The sequence below is a fragment of the Dysidea avara genome, chromosome 1 (assembly GCF_963678975.1).
Source record: "Dysidea avara chromosome 1, odDysAvar1.4, whole genome shotgun sequence".
NCBI lineage: Eukaryota > Metazoa > Porifera > Demospongiae > Dictyoceratida > Dysideidae > Dysidea > Dysidea avara.
In genome coordinates, this window is record NC_089272.1 from 55,006,650 (window position 1) to 55,032,813 (window position 26,164).

General features: G+C 37.4%; 1 protein-coding gene across 1 annotated transcript; it reads left to right on the forward strand.

Annotated features, from left to right (window-relative positions):
• Window positions 1-1,814: 1,814 nt before the first annotated feature.
• LOC136247676 (ATP-dependent DNA helicase RecQ-like) lies at window positions 1,815-25,406 on the forward strand. Its single transcript, XM_066039508.1, has 3 exons — window positions 1,815-1,874; window positions 23,630-24,331; window positions 24,546-25,406. Exons 1-3 carry the CDS (start codon window positions 1,815-1,817, stop codon window positions 25,404-25,406), a joined length of 1,623 nt encoding a protein of 540 aa, XP_065895580.1.
• The last annotated feature ends 758 nt before the right edge of the window (window positions 25,407-26,164 follow it).

Genomic DNA, 26,164 nt, shown 5'->3' on the forward strand with positions numbered 1-26,164 from the left:
GCTTTTAAAGTAAAATATTACCGTAAATTTCCGTATACGCAATTATTTGTGCAATAGAGTTCACAGTCAGATGGCTTCAGTGCAACTGCTACAAACATGCCGACGTTGTCTCCTTTCCGTTAACGCAATTTTTTTAAAGGAACAGAATATCTGGCGAGATTTGCATAGCTGCTCATTCAATAAATCACTCATGTAGCTACACCAGTGTTCATTCCACTGCAAACAATGGCGGATCCAGGGTGCCCCCCCATCACCTTGTGGAGGAGCATATAGCTACTTCTGATTAAAATACTGAACTTTATGTCAGGCCAATTAAGATCAACTTATATAAAATTCCCAAAATATGCACACTAGAGAGATTTTACTATCATCTATTACAAATTCACCTGGAACCAAAGTGAACCAAACTAGGAAATTGTCACCCAGCACCTTCGTGCGTACTAAGCGCCTCTAAAATAATTATCGTATTTGTTTAAGCCATTCAGAGCCTTTTAAACAGCTTTTAAGACTTCACAACCATTTGCAAAGGCCAAAATAGTAAAAATTAACAGTGAGAAACAACTAAGAGGTGTACTATTTACTGCTTCAAAAATGCAGCTACTAAGGAGAATCTGTGTCTCCCCAACCACCTACATCTTGGCCTGTTTGTGCCCCTCCCCTTGCCAGATCCTGGATCCGCCCCTGGCCAGTCCGGTAGTCCCTAGTACTTACTAACTTAGTAGTTATGTACGTACTTTATTATAGTTAATGATGAAAGTACTACACAATAATAATTTATAATTTATACAAGAAAAGGTCTTCACGTTCAAAATGTGGGCAGAGAGGCAAACTCTGCCCAATCCTGTGATGAAGGAATCATTGCCATTACAGAAGCAGCATTGCCATGCTGAACATCAATGATGATCAATAATATGTCAGTGGATGATACAAATGATTCAGTAGGGGGTAACACTCATGGTAAGTACTTCTGATACACTAATACGTAGCTAGACTACGTATATAACTTCATGTGGCTACACACAACAATGCACACATACCGGTAGCTAGCTAATATGTAGTTGCTACAGTGTAGATGTTGTTCACAGCTATTAAGTGGATGGCTGTAAAATGTCTGTAACTTGCAATTGCTCCCAAGTATAACATAACTATTGTATATATAGCTATATGTTTTGTGTAATTGTGAAAGAAGTTATTTACACATGTGTCATGTGCTCACTGAATTATTTGCTTTGTCTTATTGTTTGCAAGTTGTTGTGGAGGGTACTGGTGCATGTTATGTGTATGGGTTTTCATGAACACAATGCCATGGTTACTGGACACATTAAGGTCAGCCATGGTGCAGGTGGATACTGAAGTGTAATGTTTATACTAACTTGTACTCTATATCTTCAGGTTGTCTTACACTTTGTGTAGAGTATATGGCTGTTTAAAAAACTCATTTTGCTAAACTGCTACATAGCTATGCAGTGCTAATAAGTAGAATACAAAGATGCACCAAACAAATTTAGAAGAGCATGATTTGTTATGCTGTATGCATCTTTTAAGCAGAAAAAGATTACATGTATAGCTAGAAACCATTTAATAATGTGACCAGAACCAGATTTAGGAAAAAAATTCTTAATGTCACACTAAAATAGATACATTTATATGTGTCACCATTACAGCACTTACACACCTGTTAAATATTTCGTAGAACTGATTTATTGTAATTCAACTAGTGATCTGATCACTGTAAGACTGATTGGAAGTTTATTTTAATCATAAATATTAAAGTTGTAAAATGCGACATTATTAAGGCTGATTTCCAAAACGATATGGAAGATGAGTTGGATGGACAGAATAAACAAATTGAGAGGCTAGATAAGAAGGCACAAGTACATGACATCCTCCTAAAACAGGCTATACTATCAGACGGCAGCTTTGAAATTGTGTTAATTGAAAATGTCAAGTGCAATGAAAGTGTCCTTGTTGCCTGTTTTTTAATTCATCACTTCTAATCATTTATCCAGGATATCTGACATAACAAACATCCTGTGTGTTATGGTCAGGCTACATACCGAATCGTTGTTCTTATTCTATGAAATTACATTCATGCATTGTTAATGAGCATGTTCTAGCCACATGAATGTTGGCTGACAATCATCCAGTTTTTTTGCAACCAAGAGGATGCGTTAAGTTACCTATTGAAGTCACCATACCTAGTCAGCATTTCCACTTCATGCATAAATGCATGTAATTGTATAATAACTACTTAGGCCATACCTACTGGATCTTATGTTGTGCGGGCAAAGCCTCAGAAAATTTGGGTAGGTATAAGTCGATTTGATAATCATAATAATAATTAGTACATAATAGAAAATTCAAATGTTATTACTGAAATTTATCATACAAGAAGACAAAAAGTGTTGCATGAACCATATAGGGTGTTCTGCAGCACCATAATGTATTACTGTACAATGAAACAAACCTATTGAGTACTAAGAACTACTTCGTTTAGAGTATCTTCACCATTAAAGTTCGACTTTTTGAAGAGTTCTGAAACGATTATTTGGTTATTTGACTATTCGGTCGTCATGACACTATTCAATTCGTTAACACACTATTCAAATAATCATTAGTGCTTATACACTGTATTCAGATGGAAAAGCCAGCCTTGAAACTTAAGATTGTGAATGAAGTGATGTATCTATGTTGCAAAAATTCTATTTTAGAAAAGATAGAAATAGCTCTTAGGCTTTGCCTTGCTCCATAACAAAAGGTTTCAGTGCTTATTCAGTAGAAGTAATAAATTGAGTAGCAAGATCAGCAGCCATAACTCTCTCTTGTCTTTGCCTTGAAGTGTAATAGACAGTTGTTCAATTGCTGAAAATACAAGGTGAGAGACTTTAATCCCAAATTATGTGGAAAATTTCTCCACTGAGTTGAACAGATAAAACCTGTGGTCTTTTAGCATATTCATCTGAACCTTGTTGAATACTCTCAAGTGAATAGCAAGCACTGCATTAAAAGCACTATAGTATGAACTGTCCAGCGTGTGGGACACAAAGGCTGGGTAGATGCTACTTACTTGAGTTTTGAGAGTCAAATAAAGCTGATTGCTTTGGTGAATGACGAATCAAATCACTTATGCCTTTCACTACATCTAAAGCTTCCCTTACATAGATAACGTTTGTGCTCACAGACTGCAGGAAGAGGTTGGTACAATGAGCTAAACAACAGACCATGGTGGCATTTGGTTTCACTTGCTTAATATGTGCAGCAACACCTCACAAGTGTCCACTCATGTTTGCTGCACCATAATTTTCCTGACCTTGGCACTGAGAGATAGGCAGAATATCCTGTTCTAAACATTCCTGTTTTAAAGAAGAAATTGTTTCTGCATCAGTTTTTAGGACATGTATTAGCTCTATTGGAGTCTCATAAATTTCAAAGTCATGATCTACCCACCTGATGGATACACTTAACTGCTCTTTATGACTGACATAAGTGGTTTCATCAGCTATTATGGCAAACATGCCTGCTTCCTTAATTTCGGCAGCCAGAAACTCATCTGTGCCTGTTGTGCCCATAAATCCTAATATTTTATCAATGACTGTGTTAGAAAGATAGTGATTATCTTTCATATGCTGCCGTAATTTGATTGGCTTGTAATAAAAGTAATCACAACAAGTTTCCCTCTATTTTTTCATGTCCTGTAATAGCTAGACCTTGTCTTAGAAGATACCTTAGAGAATCTATTACTAACAGCAACATATCTCCATGGGTTTCCTGAGCTTTTTTGACTGGTGTGTCCATATGTGCATTAATAGGGTTTGCTTGCTAAGCTCAATTTTCAGTAAAGCTTCCTTGTGCATGCTTGACTGTGCATGCTGATTAAAACGTTCCACTGCCTCTTCCAGTTATCAAATCCAATTGCAATAAATGTTGACTCACCCAATTTGTCATTCAAAAGCCCCCTATTGTGGCAATATCAGCAAACTGCACAAAAAGCTGTTTATCGTGTTGTACATAACACCAATCAGCAGTAGTCCTTGTACCAATCTGCACAAAATTGATGGCCATGTCCTTGGATTCTATTAGTTCTTGACAGAACATTAGTATCCTTCACCTTGAACTGTATTCACAACATCTAGTATCACATGATAGGGTGTTGCTAGCTCCATCCAATGATGTTGAAGTTGAAGCAGTTGAATTCACGGCTGTTTCTTGCAGGCTATCTTCCTGATCAGTAAGACTTTATGATTAAATGAATGATCGAGATCATGAATAACCCAAAAAATTTATGATACACAACTCACCTAATAAATATTATATGTATACATGCATCATATGGTCATCCTGCATAGCTATTGCTTCCAGACAGATTATATCAGCATACCATCACCCCTGTGCATATGGTGTCATGGTCTACGCAATTTATTGTGCTATGTATATACAATTTTAAGGAACGATAACCAGCTAAAGTAAATCTAGCTTGCTAGCTGTAGTTACTAGCTAGTATAGCTATTGGAAAGCCAAAACAGCAGCTAAAAATTTTTATTGCTTATAAATTCACCACATGACAAAAACTTTGCCTACAACTGTTGTTGACAGCCTTTCGTTTAGGGACAGGCATGAAAGCATTCAGACAAGGTAGCTTGGACATTAAGCTATAAATCACATTGAATTATTCTAATTAAAGCGCACCTTACTCTGTAGTTCTAACTGAAGACCATCGTCTTCTTGCTACTCTGAAGTATAGTGGTATGTTTATATCATAATTTCATCATAATGATTTATTAATGCATAATATGTGGCTACATACAATATACATGGATTTATGGCACGATTTAGTTGCCTCATTAGTATTTCCAAAAGGTGGGGAAGCCATGGCCCCCCTGGCTCCACCGCCTATGACTTGCAATGCATGTACCTTGACTCAGCTGTGCCTGACTGTTTTATTAGAGTATTTGACTGTTGTATTAGAAGTTAGACACTAGGTCTAGTATTGTGAAAATGCATACTACTCGTAGTTCAAGCTATGAAAATGTTAGAACAATCATGAAATATTATTCAAATGATACACTGTGAATTAATTGTAGTCAAGCAATGAAAATGTTAGAACAATCATGAAATATTATTCAAACTGTAATGATACACTGTGAATTAATTTTGCCTGGCCTAAACTTTGAGACATGAAACTACAATGGCTACAACGTCTACCCCCAGACCCCCTTATTCCCAGCAGAAACGCTATACACAGCATGGTCAATCTCATCACATTACCAACTTCCTCACCCCACTGAATGAGTGATATTGCTTTCACATCCACGTGCAGTCAGGTCACTCCTTGATGGTACTAATACATGAAGCACAACATTAATTTGGTATAGCACATACTTGTATTAGACAATGTATGTGCATCACACATATGTGACCGGATTTGCAAAAAGGTACCTTTTCCACACATTTTACAGGCAAGCAAACAAAATGATGTAACTTTTGATTCCGTACACTGATCAACTTGCTGTTAGTTTCAAAATGTAGCCAGATACTTTAGCTGCACTCATGGAAACTTTCAGGCAATTTTATGCAATGATCAAAAAGTTATGAATCATCAAAGATCAAAAAATGGGTCAAATTTTGTGTGTGAAAAAGGTACCTTTTCGCAAATCTGGTCACATATTAAGTGCATTAGGTTAGCATGTTGAAGCCTTGAAATTTAGTACACAGTGTTTAGTTCATTATATACCAAAGTTCAAGCAATAATGAGGTGAGACCTCAACAATTTGATACTTGTTGGTTGAAGTATTGATACATAGAAAGTCTTTTGGTCAAATTGTCATGTTAACTATAGGGTTTATATATAGAAGTATTGGATTAGAGAGATTTTACTGTATTATAATCAAGAGAAAGTTTATAGAAAATGGTAGAAACTAAAACATATTTCTCATGTAGTGACTGATCAACAACTTCATGAAATTGAGAAGTGTTGTAGCTGTTGTGTGTGTCCATGTTACCGTGTGAAGAATATCGAAAAAACCAACAATTACAAGGCAGTATATGGTGTCAAGAGAGGTCAGCAACAGGATGACAACACAGTTACTGAGCAACCATGACATAACAATAAGTCGGGAGGGGGTGGAGGAAACTATATCAAATGAGTAACTCATGATCAACGAGAGGATGAAATGGAAGAAAACCTACAGTAAGTGTTATTGCTATTAGAGTATACGTGCATATACTTTTATTCTGTGCCATTTAGAGCTGTTGGTGATGTGTTAGGTAACTTAAAGGGATTGGCACAAGACTTGAGTGATGAATTGGACAGACAAAATAAACAAATCGAGAGGCTAGTCCCTAAGACAGAAGTGCGTGATATTCACCTAAAGCAAGCTAATCAACATATCCGATGACATCTACATCACCTTGCACTCATTCCTGTTGTTTATTTTAACCCCACAGTTATAGATATGATTGCCCTATATTAGAACCCATGAACAGATGAATGAAATGATACTGTACGCTTTACTGTGCTTTTATACACTTGCAATTTAAAATCAGTGATCTTTAGTTCCTATAACAGACACTTTCTAGCCAAATTTTTGCTATCATCAAGGAGAATTTTTCTTGAAAATATATTGCTATACGCCATGCAGCCTTCCTAGCTGAGTACATGCAGTGATGCAGCTACAGAAGTTGTTAATGTTATGAACATTCCATTGGAATGCATTTGACTGCTCTATTAGAGTATCTGAATTTTGAAAAAAGCATTGAAAAGACTTGTGTCCCTTCTGTAACTGAGAGGTGATTATAAGTTTTGTGTTACTATAAATTGTTGTGCTGTGTATATACTGTACATGCTGTTACTCGCTTGTGCTGAGTCATGCCAGAAAATATGTGCAAATAGTTAAGAATTGAAGCCAATAGTTCAAGCCTCAAAGTGTTAAATATAAACAATGTACATACCTGCATATGCATCAGGAAAAGTCCACACATTAAGGCCACACCAAGTCAAACCTTAGTTTCTGGTCACCCGCCCGCATGGCAAACCTGAAACCCTAGTTTATGAGGACTATTATTATAATATTACAGGTGCTTAAGTGCACGTGACCAAGCAAGACACTTATTTTTTACTGCAAAAGATCGATATACTCTAATAGAGCATTCAGGGATTCCAATAGAGCAGTCACACTACTCTTAACTCTAATATTAGGTATATATGCCACACTAATAAAATGTTTCTAACTATAGCTAGTTTTGTCCTTGATTATATAGCTGTTCAGATTATAACTGTTACTATTGCTTCTGTAACCAAAGTAATTTCAGTAGCATTAACTACTAGTCCATGCAGATGGGCCATAGCTTTAACTTTATAATTCAAATGTACTCCTCTAATGATTAGTCTAGTAACTTCAAATTCCTTATCACTGAACACTACAGGAGTATGGAAAGCCGGCAACATTCGGTGAGCTTAAACTTAAACTTTTCCATAACTAAAATTAGATTGGCAAGTAGAAACCCTTATAGTTTAAACATTCCAAGATGATCACTAAAAAACACTAGTCTGGAGCACTCAATGACTCAAAACTTTGACAGATACTTTTCTCAAGGTTACTGAATAGAAGGCTGGAAACACATAGCTAGTGGGCTAAGACTTCACATTTGAATGAAGAATTTCTGATGTGAAAATAGAAATTAAATTTCATTGTGTATCATGATCATTTGAACAACTTAGCTATAAGTCATAGTAATACTTTCCTGACATAGCTAATGAGACATTTATTTCACTTGGAAAGCATAAGTAGCTACATGAGCAAAACATTTCCTATAGTATATTCTAAATAAATAAATAAATATACTTAAATGCTATACATCAGTGTATAGCTAGCCATGATCCATCAACAACTTTCCTAGTGCATTTTTTGCCGAAGCACAACTACTTATGTTGTTGGTTAAGTTTGACTAAAAACAAAATCAACATGAATTTGCTAAATTGAGCAAATAATAACACCATACAGTATATTGTCACAGTAGAGTCTATAGTCCTGAAGTCCTGATCATCCGCCCGCCCGCATCCATTTGTAGGCTTGGGAGTGACCAGAAACTAAGGTATGACTTGGAGTGGCCTAATATAGATATGCAAGCAACTTTGAATAATCAAGTGACATTACATATATGATTTTATGTACGCAGGGGCGTAGGAAGATATTTAGCTTATGGGTGTCCAGTGTTAAAGCTGAAGACAAAAAAAAAAAAAAAAGAAAGTCGCAAGTGTACGTGACTGCTTTATTAGAGTCATTGACTGCTCTATTAGAGTATCTCGATCTTTTCAGTAATATGTAGTACAGTGTGTTGACACCCATTAGTTATGCAACTGGAAATATTTATGGGTGCCCAAGCACCCATGGCACCCATGCTTCCTACGCCCCTGGTACAGATATATGTCTTATTGGTATAAGATGTGGGGCATGATATTATAATGGTCTAATTTGCTATATGCCGTGGGTGAATAATGCTATACACGTCACCATACGCATACAGTGGGAAGAAGTCACCATGGATGCCAAGTTATAGTGATAAATTCTTAAGTCACACAAAACGCAGCATCTTTTCTTATTTCAAGTGATATGTAAAAGCACGGTTATACACCATCCAGCTGTAGACACAATTATGTAATGCTTCCCTATAATTGTTAGAAAAAACAGAGTATATTTTTTAATTCCATTTCATGGGGAAAAGAAAATTCCTGGTCCAGTGACTTATAATAATCACCGCTATCTGCGATTAAGTAGTAGTTTTTTAAGGTTATCAGTAGAGCATTTTATTGCTATATAGTACTGTTTGGACACACCTTATTCAGCTTACCTTGGAAGGGCATAATTCACACACTATCAACCAGACATTGACTAATTAATTATTCCTAAGAACTGTAAATACTGTTTGCATACACATACAGCTCATGAGCATCAACGTGTACTTGATGCCAGTCAACTCTTTTGGAGTACAAAGGTAGCTACATCATTAATATTAGCAATCAACAACACGATCACCTTTAAGCTACTAATGAATATATAGTGTAAACATACCACTATACTTCAGAGTAGCAAGAAGACAACTGTCTTCAGTTAGAACTGTGTAGTAAGGTGTGCTTTAATTAGAGTGCTTCACGTGATTTATGGCAACATGTCCAAGCAACCTCGTTTGGATGCCTTTATGCTTGTCCCTAAAAGAAAGGCTGTCAACAACAGTTGTAGCAATGTAGGTAAGGTTTTTTTTGTCATGTGGTAAATTCATAAGCAGTAAAAAAATTTAGTGTAACAATTGTTGCTGATACACAACTCAAGTGACTCACAAAAGCATGTGTCCTACTTTTACATGTGCATGTGTGGCTATTTACAAAGGAAGTGTTGATCATCATACAATACTAATAGTATTTATAAGAGTTCTTATATGTCTATTACATCACTACATAGTTACATCATTACACCACTCTCCTCTTAACATAAGGTGGCTCACTACAAATCAATCTAGTGTTGAACATAATCAGAATACCGCTGACGTGGGCGCCTGTCTCTAGTAGGATTCCGTCTGGCCTGAGGTTCACTGGGTTGTTGTGTGTTACTTACATCATCTAGATAGTCAACTAGTTTGATATCATTTTGATCTCCCGGTTGGACATCTGTAGGAGCTGGGGGAGTTGGTCAGTCACTAATGGGTCAGAAGTTTCTAGACGAATTTGCTTTGAGCATGGCTTCAAGCGATTAAAATGAACAACCTGCCTATTTCTTCGTTTCTGTAAATGCTGAATCCTGTAGGTAACATCTGTGATTTCTTAACAATGCTTTATGGACCCTTCCATGGGCAATGTAACTTCCGACTACTTCCTCTTGGAACTAATGGTGAATGAAGCCAGACCCAGTCTCCAACGTTGTATGGCTTGCCATATATCTTCTCATCATATAATATTTTTTGGTACATGTGATGCTTTGATATACTTTCACGTAGGGATGCGGCGATTATGCCAGCATAATTTCGGGAATAATAGGTATGTGTGTGAATCAGGAATTATGCTAGCATTTTGAGGTGATTATAAAGCTTTAACAGTAGGAAAATCTACAGATTGCACAATTCCGTTAAAAAAGATCGAGATACTCTAATAGAGCAGTCAGAAACTCTAATAGAGCAGTCACTGAATATTATTTACTCCAATAAAGCAGTGACATTGAAATGAAATACACTACTGGACACATCATACAAGTGTAATATTTGTACTAGCTTATATCTTCAGATTATCTACATTTGTGTAATGTATGGCTGTTTAGGAAACTCATTCATCTAATAATACAAAGCCACATGGGCTTTGGTATCTTTTGCTAAACTACTACATAGCTATACAGTACTTAAGTAGAATACACAGATGCACCAAACAGTGTTCTACTTTAGAAGAATATGATTTGTTATGTTGTTAATATTTTAAACAGAAGGAGTATACATACATGACCATTTAGTAATAATGTGACCAGATTTTGGGGAAAAAACAGTCATAATGTCATGTTTGAAATATACAGAAATTCACATTTATATGTGTCACCACTAAAACATTTATGCACCTGATAAAATATTTCACAGAATTTGTTGTAATTCCTGGTACTGACTATAGTGATTCTAATCATTATAGAGCTGATTAGAAGTAATGCCTTATTTTAAGTTGTAAAATCTGCCATTATTAAGGCTGATTTTCCAAAATTCCATAACTTATAATGATCACAGTTATCAGTAAAGTGTTTATAAGTACTCAGTTGTTTAAGGTTAGCTGTAGAGCATTTTATTGTCATATACTACTGTTGGGACACACCTTATTTAGCTGACCATTGAAGGGCATAACTCACACACTGTCAACCAGACATTGATTAATTAATTATTTGTAAGAACTGTAATGTTTAATGCTGTTTGCATACATATACAACTCATGAGCATCAGCATGTACTTGATGCCAGCCAAATCTTTTGGAGTACAAAGGTAGTTAGTTACATCATTAATATTAGCAATCAACAACATGATCACCTTTAAACTACTAAATTCCTTTCAACATAACAGATAAATAAGCAACCAGTCACCACCTTACTATAATGTTGTGGTTTAAAGCAGTACATAATTCCAGATGTACTTCAAGGTCTATTGTTGTGGCTCATTTAGTGGATGTTCACAATGTGCATGTACACTAGCTACTGTAGAATAACACACATTTTAAAAATAAAACAAACTGCAGGTATATGATTGTACATTATAAGGTACAGGTACTTCACGACCTTATTATCATACACAGCTGTCAGAGATATTTTTGTGGTCACAAGGACCCTGTAAATATTATTGCTCAAGGCTTAAATTCACTGTAAAATAAGAGCTGGTGCCTTAAACTGACATGTCCAGTGTCATACAAGCTTGCTTAGTCTCATAAGTAAAGTAAAGTGCAGTACCAGTCAATGTACTAGCACGGGATTGCCAGGAGTAGCTGAGTCCTACAGAACTTATACTACATATAGAATTTAGATGTACTTTGTCCATACTGCAGCTGGTTTCATTCTTTGAGTAGTCTTTGTGGTAATATGTGTCACTATTATAGCTAACGTTCACATTGCTGTTTCCTCCTCATGGTAGTTTAAATCATGCAAAAGAGAAAGATGAGTGAACAACATTTCAGATTTTGAAACTATCAACATAGATGAAAGATTAAAAGTCCTTGATCATGTGCGAATAGGTAATTATATCTACAATACTAGCAATTACAGGAAAGCCACTAAAAGATCAATTAACAGGACCATCAGATGTTATAATATAATTAGTATACAGATAGCTATCATGACAGCTTTTAGACAAGAACTATATTACAATTATTGTATGTCACCTGAGGTGTTAATCTAAACATTATGCCAAATTTTGTGCATGTAATTCTAAAAATAGTAATATAGTCTCAGATATAATTATGTTATCAGCATTGAATTCAGCTAATAATATCATTGATTTTGACTGCATGCATGAGACACAATACAAAGGGTATGTAGTTATTAATATAACTCCTGTTACTGTGGTAGTTACACTACATAATATTATATATATATGCAAAATCACTTTTTATATAGTGCTTTCAGTGTGCCATAACTTCCTACATGAGTATTCGTAATCTGTAGTACTTGTTCATTGATCAGTGTGCATATAGTTAGCTACTGGCATGTGAAGTGTACAGTATCTACATACATACTTAGCACTTAGTCCTCTGCTCAATTAAAAGTTGCTTACTATAAATTTCTGGGGAATAGTCACCATAGGTAAAATGTAATTTCTGGCTATGAATTTAGTTATTATCACATGTGGCTGAACTGTAAGTTGTGGTTTCTCTTAGGCCATGTAGCTACTATATTAGTTTCGCATGGCCAGACCACCCTTTTCTTTTCTGTTGGGGTAGGGAAAAAAGTTTTCTACTCCAACACAAAAGAAAAAAGGGGTCTGGCCTTGCGAGACTACTACTATATGGTGCCAACATTGTCATTTGTGAATGCATAACTGTAATGGTTAATAACTATTTCTTAAATTGACATTCCTCTATAAGTGGAAAAAAACTAAGCAATGATTGTACTGTAGTTGAGAAGAAACTTAATGGTGAGATTTCAATTAATAACTTTTGAGATTCAAAGTGTTAGCTATGTATACATCATATGCATAGCTCATTGGAGATTGTAGACCAGTTATATTGTATGGGAGATGGAATATTAAAGTGCTGACAGTAGAACCTCATTTACTACAGATAATTTTAAGTTTGTTTAATGCTATAGTTCAACACAATGTATAGCTGTATTCCTTTGTATTGACACAATAAATTTGTGCAGATTCTCATACAACACTTGCACTCCTTCAGTTTATGACATACAGAATATGTGTATGCCTCAGGATATGCAGTACATCTTCTTGTTGTCATCATCAACAATCTCAAATTGTGGATTAAGGGGGCTGTAGTCCCCCCTTTCCTTTCTAAGTTAGTACTCCGCCAACTAAACTCTAAATCTTCTATGTGTATATATCAAGAGCAGACTTATTTCAGGAACTATGCAAAGTATGGATCACTACCAATACAAATAATGTCTATATCTATTGTTCAAATCTGTTCCAGGAGAATATAGCTCCCTTTTCCTCAAGAGTTCTCAGGTTTGATTGTGGGTTGCATCTCCAGTTACAAAAGTTTTACTTGTGGGTTTTGTTTTATTCAGATAATTAGCAGTGTACATGTTTTCCGCTATGGATATAAGAGGTGATTATATACTGTAGTTCTTTTATATTTTAAAATGAACTACATGATTCACAAAAATGTTAGTTGGTTCGAGTTATCAGCTTCAGTATGATATGTAGCTAATCAACTTAGCCATTTAGCAAACTGTAGTCTTTTGGTAATTTGCAGTCTGATAAGGCAGCTACAGCGTATAGCATATTCACCCACTTTTGTCTATGAATGCAAAATCTGTATCAGTTACCTTCTGATATGACCCTATGCTGTGGTTTATGGTGCTGGCATATTTATAGCTAGCCATAGTTCAGCAGTCTTCATATCACAGAAGATCTAGAAGGTAAGTTGACTATCACAACAGCAAATTCAGAAAGCCCATAAATGCAAATATAGTTGCACTTTGCTAAGGATTGCCAGTGGTCTAGCTAATAGCTACTAGTACCCTTCACTGCATTCTACTTTTAAGTACACTTTATTAGTGTTATGGCTAACAAAGTATCACTAGGCTGAGGAGTATGCAGACGTTCAACATTACTACTATTTAGCTATACATGCTTCTGCCTCCAAGATTTAACTGATTAGAGCATGCATGGCTAAGATGAGCTGATGCATTATGCTATACAGCTAGCTATGTCTAAATGCTTGGTAGCTACAAATGATAAGATTATCATACATGCATGATAGCTATTCTCAATGCATATTGCATTGACTTAATGGAAAAGTAAAATTTAATTATATAAACTGAAATTCCATTATTTTCCACTGAAAAACCTCGAAAAAACACTCTCAGATTCACCTTTAGAGGGTCTAATTTTCAGAAATGTCCTTGGGAGGCATGCCCCTAGACCCTCCTATAGGTTGCCATGCTAGTGTGCTTTGCACAGTAATGTAGACATTATTCCAAATAGCTAATTTGACCATGGGTACTACACGAATCTTACCACTATAGAACCTTGCGAGCAGGCTTGGTATCTTCTAATGTCTGGCTGGTTACCTATGTCCCTGTCCAGCTTAGCTCCCTAATAAAAATCCTAGATTCACCCCTGCTAAAGATCACCAAATAAAAACTAAACTAATAATCTGGAACTTAGTTTAATAGCTGTAGCTAACTGTGCACATGTCGCTGTGGAGCAGGATACTTGTGAGTGTTCTATTAGAATACTCGCATTGATTTAAGCATAGATTTTAAAAGCATATTTAGAGGTGCATAGCTCTATGCTCTACCAGTAATCTGTAATTGTATCTAGCTATAATTGTAACAAAACAATTACAAGGGCGGCTCCAGGAATCAAGACACACGGTAGTGTGTCGTGCGGCCCAAGAAGCCGGCGCGTAACACCCGTGAGTATATTGACAGGAAGAAAGAAACGCAATTTTCGAACCTCCGTAGCTCTGTGCTTCCTTGATGAAACAAGACGATTTTGCTGTGGACATGCCCTCCAACTTCAGCACTCCACATTCCAAATTTGAGCGAAATCGCTTTACGCGTTCCCGAGATATGCGACTTCAAAAATTGGCTCAGTTTCTTCGTGTTTTTTTTCTTCTTTTCGCACACTTACAAAACTGCTATAAAACGCGAACGCCATATCCGATTGCCTTGAAATTTGGCACACAGAAGGGGGTATAAAGGCGCATCTCGGTACCAACTTTGGCTGGAATACGATAAACAGGCAAGGAGTTATGAGCGATTATTCACGAAAAATAACACCAATATGTTGTCACGCCTACAGGGTAAACCGCGTATGGGAAGAAGCTGAAAATCGGTGGGTGAATAGGTTAGCTAACTATTGAACCTCTAACCTTTTGTGGTTTGAAAGAAATAGAGCTAAAAGCCAGGAAGATACAACGAAAAAACCAACAGTATGTAACAATAGAGCAGTTTCAAAACCATGGTAACCAAAAATTACAAAAAGAATCAAAAAATCATTTAACACTCTAAATAGAAAGACCCTTCCAATACTCTACAAGGCTCTGGTAAGACCTCACCTTGAATATGCTAATGTTGTATGGGGACCCAATTATATTGGAGATTGTGACGGGATGGAGAGAGTGCAAAGAAGAGCCACTAAATGTGTTCAGGATCTGTCCAATTTGGAGTATGATGAACGTCTGGTTACCCTCAAGCTTCCTAAATTGTCATATCGAAGGCATCGTGCTGACATGATTATGCTATATAATATCTTACAAGGGAATGTTAATCTTCAACCTGAATTATTTTTCCACCTGAATTTGTCAAGTGCCACAAGGGGACATGACTTCAAACTTTTTAAACCTCATGCCCAAAAGAATGTTCGAAGTAAATTCTTTTCAGTAAGAACCATCAATTCATGGAATAATTTACCCAATTATGTAGTGTCGTCTAATTCTACTGACAACTTTAAAATTTTGATTGATAACTTTTATTCTTAATGTAATTGTTTATTGTAATGAGCAGGACTCACAGGCATAATGCCTTTTTCTCTGTATTTAATAATAATAATAATAATAATAAAATTACGCAATGGACCACACCCAAATCGCCATGTTTTTGTACCAGACTGCTTGATGTTGCAAGTTGAATTCCTCGCTAAATTCATGCCAAGACTTATTAATACGTAGGTAAAATAGATGCCAATGATAGAATAAAGTACGTAGGTGAGTTATTAGGCATTAAAAGATACGTACTGCCTCCCAACAGGGCAGTTTCGTAGGAAAGAGAAATGATTAAAAATGGATTTGGCCAAATTGCGACCTATTCACCGCCCCAAGGAGCTAGCAGCGGTAGCATAATCGGTAGCACACTGGACCATCACACTGGGATCCTGGGTTCGATCCCCCTTCAATACTGCACTTTTTTTTTTCGCCTTTTGGTTCACCGTTTTTTGTCTAAGTTCTGTAGGGTTATGAAATAGGGTGAAAAGAGTGATACCCGCCCAAGAATCCGGCGCGTAACACCCGTGAGTATATTGACAGGAAGAAAGAAAACGCAATTTCGCACCTCCGTAGCTCTATGCTTCCTTGATGAAACAAGACGATTTTTGCTGTGGACATTCCCTCCAACTGCAGCACTCCACATTCCAAATTTGAGCAAAATCATTTCAAGCGTTCCGGAGATATGCGACTTCAAAAATTGGCTCAGTTTCTTCGTGTTTTTTTCTTCTTATTTTTCTTTTTCTTGTCGCACACTTACAAAAACTGCTATAAAACGCGAACGCCAAATCCGATTACCTTGAAATTTGGCACACAGAAGGGGGATATAAAGGCGCATCTCGGTACCTACGTTGGCTGGAATACGATAAACAGGCAAAGAGTTATGAGCGATTATTCACGAAAAATAACACCAATATGTTTTCACGCCTAAAGTGTAAACCGCGTATGGGAAGAAGCAGAAGATCGGTGGGTGAATAGGTTAACTATTGAACCTCAAACATTTTGTGGTTTAAAGAAATCGAGCATAAAACCAGAAAGATACAACGAAAAAACCAACAGTGTGTAAAAATTACGCAATCGAGATTAGCTAATAAAAAACGACTACTTGCCACGCCTACAAGATAAACCGCTAAGGCGAATGCTTTGAAAATCGCTGTATAGAAGGAGTAATCATCTTAGAAAGGCTTTTCAATGGTATAGAAGAATCATACTTAAAGCCACGGAGTTATAACGCGAAATCCAACTTGGTGCAGCAAGTGTGAGATCGAGATACTCTAATAGAGCAGTCATCCTAATAGAACAGTCACCCTGAAGAGAATTCAAGAGATCAGCTAGAAACAAGAACCTGTATAGATATCAGCTACACACAAGTCACCCTGTAGAGAGATCAGCTACCTTGTAGGGAGTTCATGCAACTATGGAAAGAGATAGTTCAGCTAGAAGAAATCACTTGTAGAGTTCAGCTACAAAGAAACCACCATGTAGAGAGTTCAGCTACAAACAAATCGCCCTGTGGAGAGAAGTGACCTTGTAGAGACATCAGCTAGAAGAAGTTACCTTGTAGAGAGTTCAGCTACAAAGAAACCATTCTTTAAAGAGCTCAGCTACAAACAAATCACCTGTACAGAATTCAGCTACAAACAAATCACCCTGTAGAAAGATCAGCTAGAAAAAGTTACCTTGTAGAGAGTTCAGTTACAAAGAAACCACCATGTAGAGAATTCAGCTACAAACTAGTGACCCTGTAAAGGCATCAGCTAGAAGAAGTTACCTTGTAGAGAGTTCAGCTACAAAGAAACCATTATTTAAAGAGCTCAGCTGCAAACAAATCACCTATACAGAATTCAGCTACAAACAAATCACCCTGTAGAGAGATCAGCTAGAAGAAGTTATCTTGTAGATAGTTCAGCTACAAACAAATCACCCTGTAGAAAGATCAGCTAGAAGAAGTTATCTTGTAGATAGTTCAGCTACAAACAAATCACCCTGTAGAGAGATCAGCTAGAAGAAGTTAACTTGTAGAGAGTTCAGCTACAAAGAAACCATCATTTAGAGAGTTCAGCTTCAAACAAATCACCAGTTCAGCTACAAACAAATCTCCCTGTAGAGAGATCAGCTAGAAGAAGTTACCTTGTAGAGAGTTCAGCTACAAAGAAACCACCATGTAGAGAGTTCAGCTGCAAAGAAATCACCCTGTAGAAAATTCAGCCACAAACAAATTGCCCTGTAGAAAGATCAGTTAGAAGAAGTTACCTTGTAGAGAGTTCAGCTACAAGGAAACCATTCTGTAAAGAGTTCAGCTGCAAACAAATCACCTGTACAGAATTCAGCTACAAACAAATCACCCTGTAGAGAGATCAGCTAGAAAAAGTTACCTTGTAGATCGTTCAGCTACAAACAATTCACCCTGTAGAGAGAGCATCTAGAAGAAGTCACCTTGTAGAGTGTTCAGTTACAAAAAAAACCACCATGGAGATTTCTGTAATCAATATATGTATTATATTATTATATAATTTGTACATTTACTGATAAAATATTTAAAGCACATCTACTTCATCTTTTCTTCTTCCTGTGGTAAAGAAATAAAGATAGGTTTAAAAAGTCCCAAAGCCGGCCATAGGCCGGCTTTGGGGTATACAAATACAAAAAGAAATGAAATCTAATCCAAAACAGCTAAGCCGTAAAAAAGTGTGTGGCCCTCAAAAAGGCTATGGTGAAAAAAGATGTGAAATCCAAGGTGGCGGCCAAGAAATGGCTGTGATGGTAGGTTAATGGTAAAAATTTTAATAATGACAGTTCAGGTGAATTTTGTGCCAAGACCAAGCGGCTTCACCTGAATTGTCGTTATTAAAATTTTTACCATTAATCTACCATCACAGCTATTTCTTGGCCGCCACCTTGGATTTCACACCTTTTTTCACCATAGCCTTTTTGAGGGCCGCACACTCTTTTTACAGCTTGGCTGTTTTGGATTAGATATCTTCTCCTTGTCAATTTCAAGTATATATCCATAGGAACTCTAGAGAGTGACTTATTATCTCAAAGTACCCCTTGTGGAACCAAACTGAGACAACATAGAGGTCACACTGGAGTATGCAGAGAATTTGTTGAAGACAAAACGAGCAGCCTTACGTTGGACCATTTCTAGTCCTTGCAATATCAGTTCTGACATAAGCAGATAAACCGCTTCGGGTAATGTTTTGAAAATCGTTGTACAGATGGAGTAAGGTCATACATACATAAGCGTATAATGTGAAAAATTGTCTTTATGCTTAATGAGAAGATTTTACGCCAATCACTTCTTTATACCTAAAGGGAAGATTTTACGCCAATCTTCTCATTAGTATTTAATGACAAGCTTTTACGCTAAAGTCATTGGCGTAAAAAGCATTATGGAGTCACTATATGCACTACACATAAAGGGAAGATTTTACGCCAACCACTTAAAATTCACTAATTACAGGATTATCCTCACCAACACTATAATCACGTGATCCATACTACTCAAAACTATCACGTGATCTGCAGCAACGTGACGTTCACATACTGTACACCTCCGTGTTCCATCAGCTTACATACGTAGCACTCCTCACAGTTCTTAAGATTATCTCCCTGATATGCTGTTGGATTGTTAACCCGCTAGATGATCGCAGTCATGGCCACCGTCTCAACGTTCACAGTGTGCTTTACTAAGAATAAGTACTTCATGCGCATGCGTCACGTTTGGCGCGATACTAATTACTGCGGTTTTCCAAGTTCTTGCGATTCAAAGCGTCATGCGCTAATATTGTGTCAGTATGCGCAGTTCTTTAACTACACCTGTAATGTTCTGAGGCTGTCGATTTGTATGCGTAGGCATGTTTGAAGTCCTGTGAGTCAGTAGTCGTCACTGAAAATCCACTTATGAACAACTGCACACGTACATGCTTGTATAGCGCATGACGCTTTGCATTGCAAGAACTTGGAAAACCGCAGTACAGATACTGTACTGCGGTTTTCTAAGTTCTTGCAATGCTGTACTACCGGAGTTTTCAAGTCCGTTGTCCTATGTATCATAGCGCATGCGCTTAGCAGTGCGAAATAAATGGCAGATTCAAGTGAGATCAGGTAACTGTTTGTACCCTATTATGATGGATGATTGTAAATGTGGTAAAACTATTACTCACTGTGTTGTTGTGACTCCTTTATCACCAGCGAATGGCCCTTCGGTTAGTAGGTTTTTAGCGCATGCGCAATTATAATAGGACAACGGACTTGAAAACCCCGGTACTGCTGATTGCACAAATCTTTAAAAATTGCGTGAAGCATGCGTGTATGCGCACAAAAAACTTTAAATGTTTTCTTTCACGGAACAAATTTCTTAAGTTGAGAATCTTAGTCCAGACATCAGCAGCCTGTTCCGTGAAACAAAATTCTTTTAAATTTTGTGTGCGCACACACGCATGCGTCACGCATTTTTAAAGGTTCGTGCAATCAACAGTACTGCGGTTTTCCAAGTTCTTGCAATGCAAAGCGTCATGCGCTATACAAGCATGCACGTGCGCAGTTGTTCCAACAGTGGATTTTCAGTGACAACTACTGACTCACAGGGCTTCAAGGATGCCTACGCATACAACTCGACAGCCACAGAATATTACAGGAGTATTTAAAGAACTGCACATACTGACACAATATTAGCGCATGACGCTTTGCATTGCAAGGACATGGAAAACCGCAGTACAGCGGTTTTCCAAGTTCTTGCAATGCAAAGCGTCATGCGCTATACAAGCATGTACGTGCGCAGCTGTTCAACAGTGGATTTTCAGTGACAACTACTGACTCACAGGACTTCAAGGATGCCTACGCATGCAATTCGACAGCCACAGAATATTACAGGAGTTTTTAAAGAACTGCGCATACTGACACATTATTAGCGCATGATGCTTTCCATTGCAAGAACTTGGAAAACCGCAGTACAGAAAATTGCATTGTCTTTGCAACTATCGGCCATGCGCGGTTTGAGCATGCGCGTGTTTTGAATAATAAAATGCGTGCAATACAGGGTTTTGGTATTTGCTAACTAGTGATGATCCTACCATTCCTGGTATACTTGCCGTAAAAGTGTGTATAATTCCGGTTATGCAATGATTTAACTGACGCGGAATTGAATGGCACCTGGTATTGCGCGCGTTTTATTATTCAAAACACGGTTTGAGCATGCGCGTTTTTGAATAATAAAACGCGCGCAATACCGGGTATAACAGTACGCAGGTATCGAAGCCGTTCAATTCCGCGTCAGTTAAATCATTGCATAACCGGAATTATACACACCTTTACGGCAAGTATACCAGGAATGGTAGGATCATCACTAGTTAGCAAATACCAAAACCCTGTATTGCACGCATTTTATTATTCAAAACACGCGCATGCTCAAACCGCGCATGGCCGGTAGTTGCAAAGACAATGAAATTTTCTGTACGCGGTTGCAGCTGTACAGCGCTAGCAAAGAGGCTAGCAAGGTGTCAGGCTTTCACCTTGCGTTCATTTACTGAGCACTGTGGCAGTGACTATGGACCGAGAGTGTGTTAGCTGTGGAAAAGGCAGTGAATTAATCTATTGTAATGACTGTAGTGAAGACAGGTGTGATGAGTGCCATAGCCTTTGGAACAGGCATCCAAAGCGAACTTTTCACACTTTTCAGGTACTTATTACTGTAAAGCATATCTATTAGAGTACCTTACAGGATGTTAGCCCCAGCAAGCATGGGGATGAAGCTATTAGCAGCAGCAGTGTCGAGTCTCAGGGCACGTTAATGGTAAACATATACTGTATACTGTATAATGAATTATCTTAAGGGTAACCTTTCAAGGAATGGTCTCAGATAATTACAGTAAAAATAGTTAATACACTGATGAAATTTATGCTTCATGTGCTGAGAATTATTGGAATTACGATTCATCAGTCACAACAACTAGTCTAAGAGTTGTATTGATATAAGCCAATAATTAGCTGTTTTACCATAATCAGTAGTGGGCTGTGATATTAGCCTATTCAACATCTGAGGTGCAATACCACTGGAGGCTGGTGTCAAAGGCTCTGGCATGTACTTAGCTAATCGTTTATGTTTCGTGGTAACCACAAAGCCAACCCTGTACATGAATTCATTACAATGCATTAACCATAATCATGTATTCATGCCTAAGCATGACATGTTTGTAACACTAAAACATTTAGATAATAGCATTTTTGCAAATGTTATATAGGGTAAATTTCCCAGGTATTTTTATACTGAATTGTGACCTGTGAATTTGTATGGCAATTGGCATGATTTTTAATGAACTTGTAGCATAGCAGGTCATAGAATTAAAATTTTCTTTAATTTTGCTCCTTCATCCATATATAATACTTTTTGTCATGTTACAGATACATTGTGGACTAATATACAGCATAGTTTGTGTTCATGTACCATCAGGATGTACATATTGGTTTCATGAAAGGTTATATGGTATGCATGGTACCACTCCATCCTTTGATGTGGTATTCATGGGTTCAGCAATAGTCACATGCAATTATGTTGCAAAATAAGTATGTATTCATTTGATGAATAATGCATAAATGCACATAGTTGTTTATCATACAGTACGAAGAATAACTGTCTATTAGAGATTACGGAGGTTTGGACTTTTCTGGAAAATCTGCCTAACAATGCCTTACTATCAGATGTCACTTCAACCCTACTGGTGCCTTTTGGGATACCATAGTACATACAATGCGCAAATCATGGACCTACCTTTGTCCTCCTTTGTGTCCCATTTCTTGTCACTGAGTGTACAAGGTGTTGATTTGTGGTAGCACATATGGCTTCCTCTCTGTTGACAGTCACAAAATGCATCCTTGTTTTCTGTAGCATTAGAGAGATGTTTCTTGTAGTCATCTGTAATGCTGTGTAACTAGCTACAACACGTACATATGTGGGTTTAATAGACGAATAGAATAGTGGTGACCATGCACTATTAATTGAGTTGTCAATTGCACCTACAGTGGACATCTAATCCCAACTGAAACCATGGTATAGACTGAAGTTTAGGGATTTAATGTCCATTAGTATTTCTGCAGGTATAGGCAACCTTCCTTGTTTAACCACTTTTACTTATTTCACTCATCCATAATCCAACTTAAAAATTCTTTACTTTCCTTCTACAGTATTTTGTGTTAAGATTAATAATTATGTAGGCAACCTTCACCACTTTTAGCTATTCCTTTGCTTCACTACTTTTTGCTTTGATCCCTATAAAATTCCTAACCTTTCCTTCTACTTGTTTGTTTGCTTACTTTTTATAACAATAAACCTGTGCATATCGCATTAAAAAAAGGATGGTACCATCAGAATAGGCACCCCAACAATCAATTATGTAATAGAAAGGGAGGTGCCATCATACTCTGTTTTCAGCTATGCTCCTTCCATTACATAGCATTGCAAACAAAGAACAGTACGAGAAGCATCAGATAAAGCAATGTCGAACAGTGAAGAAATCAAGCCCACAGTCTTATCCATTGTCAAGTTTTGCTTGGCTAGAGGCATCAGCTAGTTAGTCAGTGAGTTAGTTAGTTAGTTTAGTTAGTTAGTTAGTGAGTCAATCAGTCAGTTGGCATAAAATTATGTTGAATAGAAGTTTTTTTTTAATTCTATAGAAAAGGGTTTGGGGCTGGTCTGATTACATTTTTGGGTTTGGCTGTGACTAACCAATGCTGCTAAGATGTCACGACAAAATTGAGGCTGATTTAAGGGTGATATTTTTGGCTGGAAAGAAAAGCCCACTTCTTGATGATCTCTTCTATCATACTGTATGATTACAATGCCACAAAACTGCTTTACAGCCTGATTGCTATAAAATAATGAGCTCATATCTATGTTTAAATGAATTATTATGTCATGGACTTCAATATGAATTCAGCAATTACCCATGCTTCTTTGTGATATAGGAAAGGACATTCAACAACAGTTGCAGTGATATGGATGAGTTTGATGTATTGCTGTCGTCTTATTATCTAGATGGAGCTGCTAAAAGGTGTGTACTTGCTGAATATTTTCATTTAACTCATTTCAAAGAGTTTCAATGTCACATAATTGATGCGGTCTTAGAAAAGAGGGACTCGTTGGTTATTCAACCCACTGGCAGTGGTAAAAGCCTGTGTTACCAATTTCCAGCTGTTTATACAAAGCGATTGACACTTGTAATTACACCAACTATTAGTCTAATGCAAGATCAAACACACGAGTTGGAAAACTTGGATATTTCTGCTGTTTACTTGGGATCAGCTCAAGCAGATCCCAATGCTGAAAAGAAGGTCTTCGGTGCTGATTCGAGTGTAGCAGTGGTTTTTGTGAGCCCAGAATGGTTGTTTAGTGACAAAGACAACCATGTAAAGGTTCAGGAACTAAATGCAAACAATCAATTGGGTCTAGTAGCTATAGACGAAGCGCATCTCGTCTATGATTGGCAAGACTTCAGACAATCATACAGAAAATGTGAAGAATTGCATGCATTGTTTCCCAATGTTCCTCTGATGGCTCTCTCTGTTACTGTTGTTCCTCAAGTAGAGGCAAAATTGAGGTCCTTTATGCATGATCCCTTAATTGAGGGAAGTTCAGTCAATCGTGCGAACATTTATTTAGCAGCTAAAGTATGTAATTTTAAAAGGTTAGATGGCTCAAAACAATCCGTTTCATTGGACTCCAGAGATTTCAACAATTTTGCAGATCTCGTAACAGATTTGGTTAAGGGGCAATGTAGTATTATTTACACAGATTTTGCTTGTCACGTAGGACCTATTGTTTTAGCTTTGAGGGACAGGGATGTGCTGGCTATTGGATATTATGGCAAAATGAAAGAATCAGAGAAGAGAGAAGCCTACATCAAATGGAAAGGAAGGTGGAGAGATCCAGGTGATTGTTGCCACACGTGCATTTGGGCTTGGTATAAATAAGAGTAATGTAAGGTTTATCATACGGAATGGTGTGCCTCCATCTATCAGTGCATGGGCACAGGAGTTTGGGAGAGCAGGAAGAGATGGTAAACAGTCTTGTGCATACATTTTCTATAATGATAATGACATACAGCATGTTGGGTTCTGGGCTAGAGACATGGCAAGGCAGCATCGTCCTAGTGACATTGATGATGCCGCACAACAGTTTAATGTTGCCTTGTCATTTTCTTATGCTCATCTAGCAGGGGTATGCAGAAGAAAATTGCTTCTTCAGTTATTTGGAGAAGAACTCTCTGACATTACGTACCCCAAGCAATGTTGTGATATCTGTGATCAAACCATAGGTTTGCTCACAGACAGAAAACCAGAATTAGCCTTACTTATACAAGCTATTGATGAATTGAAAAGTTTAGGTGAGACGAAAATTACTGAATGGTTGAGGGGTGGAAATGTTGCTTGGATGCAAAATATTGTCAAGGCAAATCCTTCAGCATATAGGAAGAGTCCTCATGGGCTATCTAAGGAATGGTGGAGGTGCTTTATTCATCAGTGCGCTGCAGCAGGATATATTCTACGTGCAATTAAACCAGCTACTTTTGGATCTGCAGCTACAACCATTCAAGGAGCGTATGCAAAATTAGAACCAACATGTAAAGGAAGAGATGCGTTGACCAGTCAAGAGGCAATATTGCTTCCGCAGTTGAATGTGCCTAATGAAAAATTGCAGACATCCGTGTCTAAAACAGCTGCAACTCAGAGCACAAGAACATGAAAAGGAAAGCATATGCTTCCAATTCTCAAGACCCTACTATGTTCCAGTGAAAATTGGGTGCCTTTGCAAACAAGGAAAGGTACCAATATCCAGGTTGGTATGATGAAAGCACTGCTGGAAACATATTGTACTTTGCTGAAAACATGAATCTTTGCCCCATTACAGTGGTCCACATTTTTTGTGGTCAGACATTCAGCTAAGTAAGAGCAGTACAACTAAAAAATAACTTTACGATGCAGATTAATTCAAAATCAGAACATCTACACTATTGGCTTTCGTGGTGCAATGGGGTCAGAAGGTGTGGTTAATGTGACCATGTTTTGCCATGATCATTCATTAAAAACAACTGTAAGCAGCATCCAACAGCTGAGTTGATTTCTACGGAAGGATGTGAAGTAGAATTTGTCTACATTTCCCCCCCATAACACAGAAGACCAAAGGAGGTGGATTGGAGGGTTGCTTCGAACTACTGAGGTGGCACCGATGCAGAGTTTGCACAACCATCCAATTGGACAAAGCTTGAGCCACAAGCTCCCTACCAAGGTAGTTTCGGATATTACCAAAACTTTGGATGACAACCCATATTTGACCACTCGTCAATTACAGTGCGGCCAAAGTTTAGGATATCGACCTGGATCTGCTGATCTTTCAGGTAGCAATTATGACCGTATCAATTATCATAGGAAAAAGATTGTTAGAGATACTTGTGTTGTATCTACTGTTCTTGGAGATATGGAAAAGATTGCAGACAAAATAGA

What these genes read in the sequence shown, in the direction of transcription:
- LOC136247676 (XM_066039508.1), top strand. Translation starts at nt 1,815, where the DNA reads ATGGAAGATGAGTTGGATGGACAGAATAAACAAATTGAGAGGCTAGAT. An exon ending in GGCTAGATAAGAAGGCACAA is followed by an intron (nt 1,875 to 23,629) that starts GTACATGACATC and finishes TTTGTGATATAG; the next exon opens with GAAAGGACATTCAACAACAG. An exon ending in ACATTTATTTAGCAGCTAAA is followed by an intron (nt 24,332 to 24,545) that starts GTATGTAATTTT and finishes TGAAAGAATCAG; the next exon opens with AGAAGAGAGAAGCCTACATC.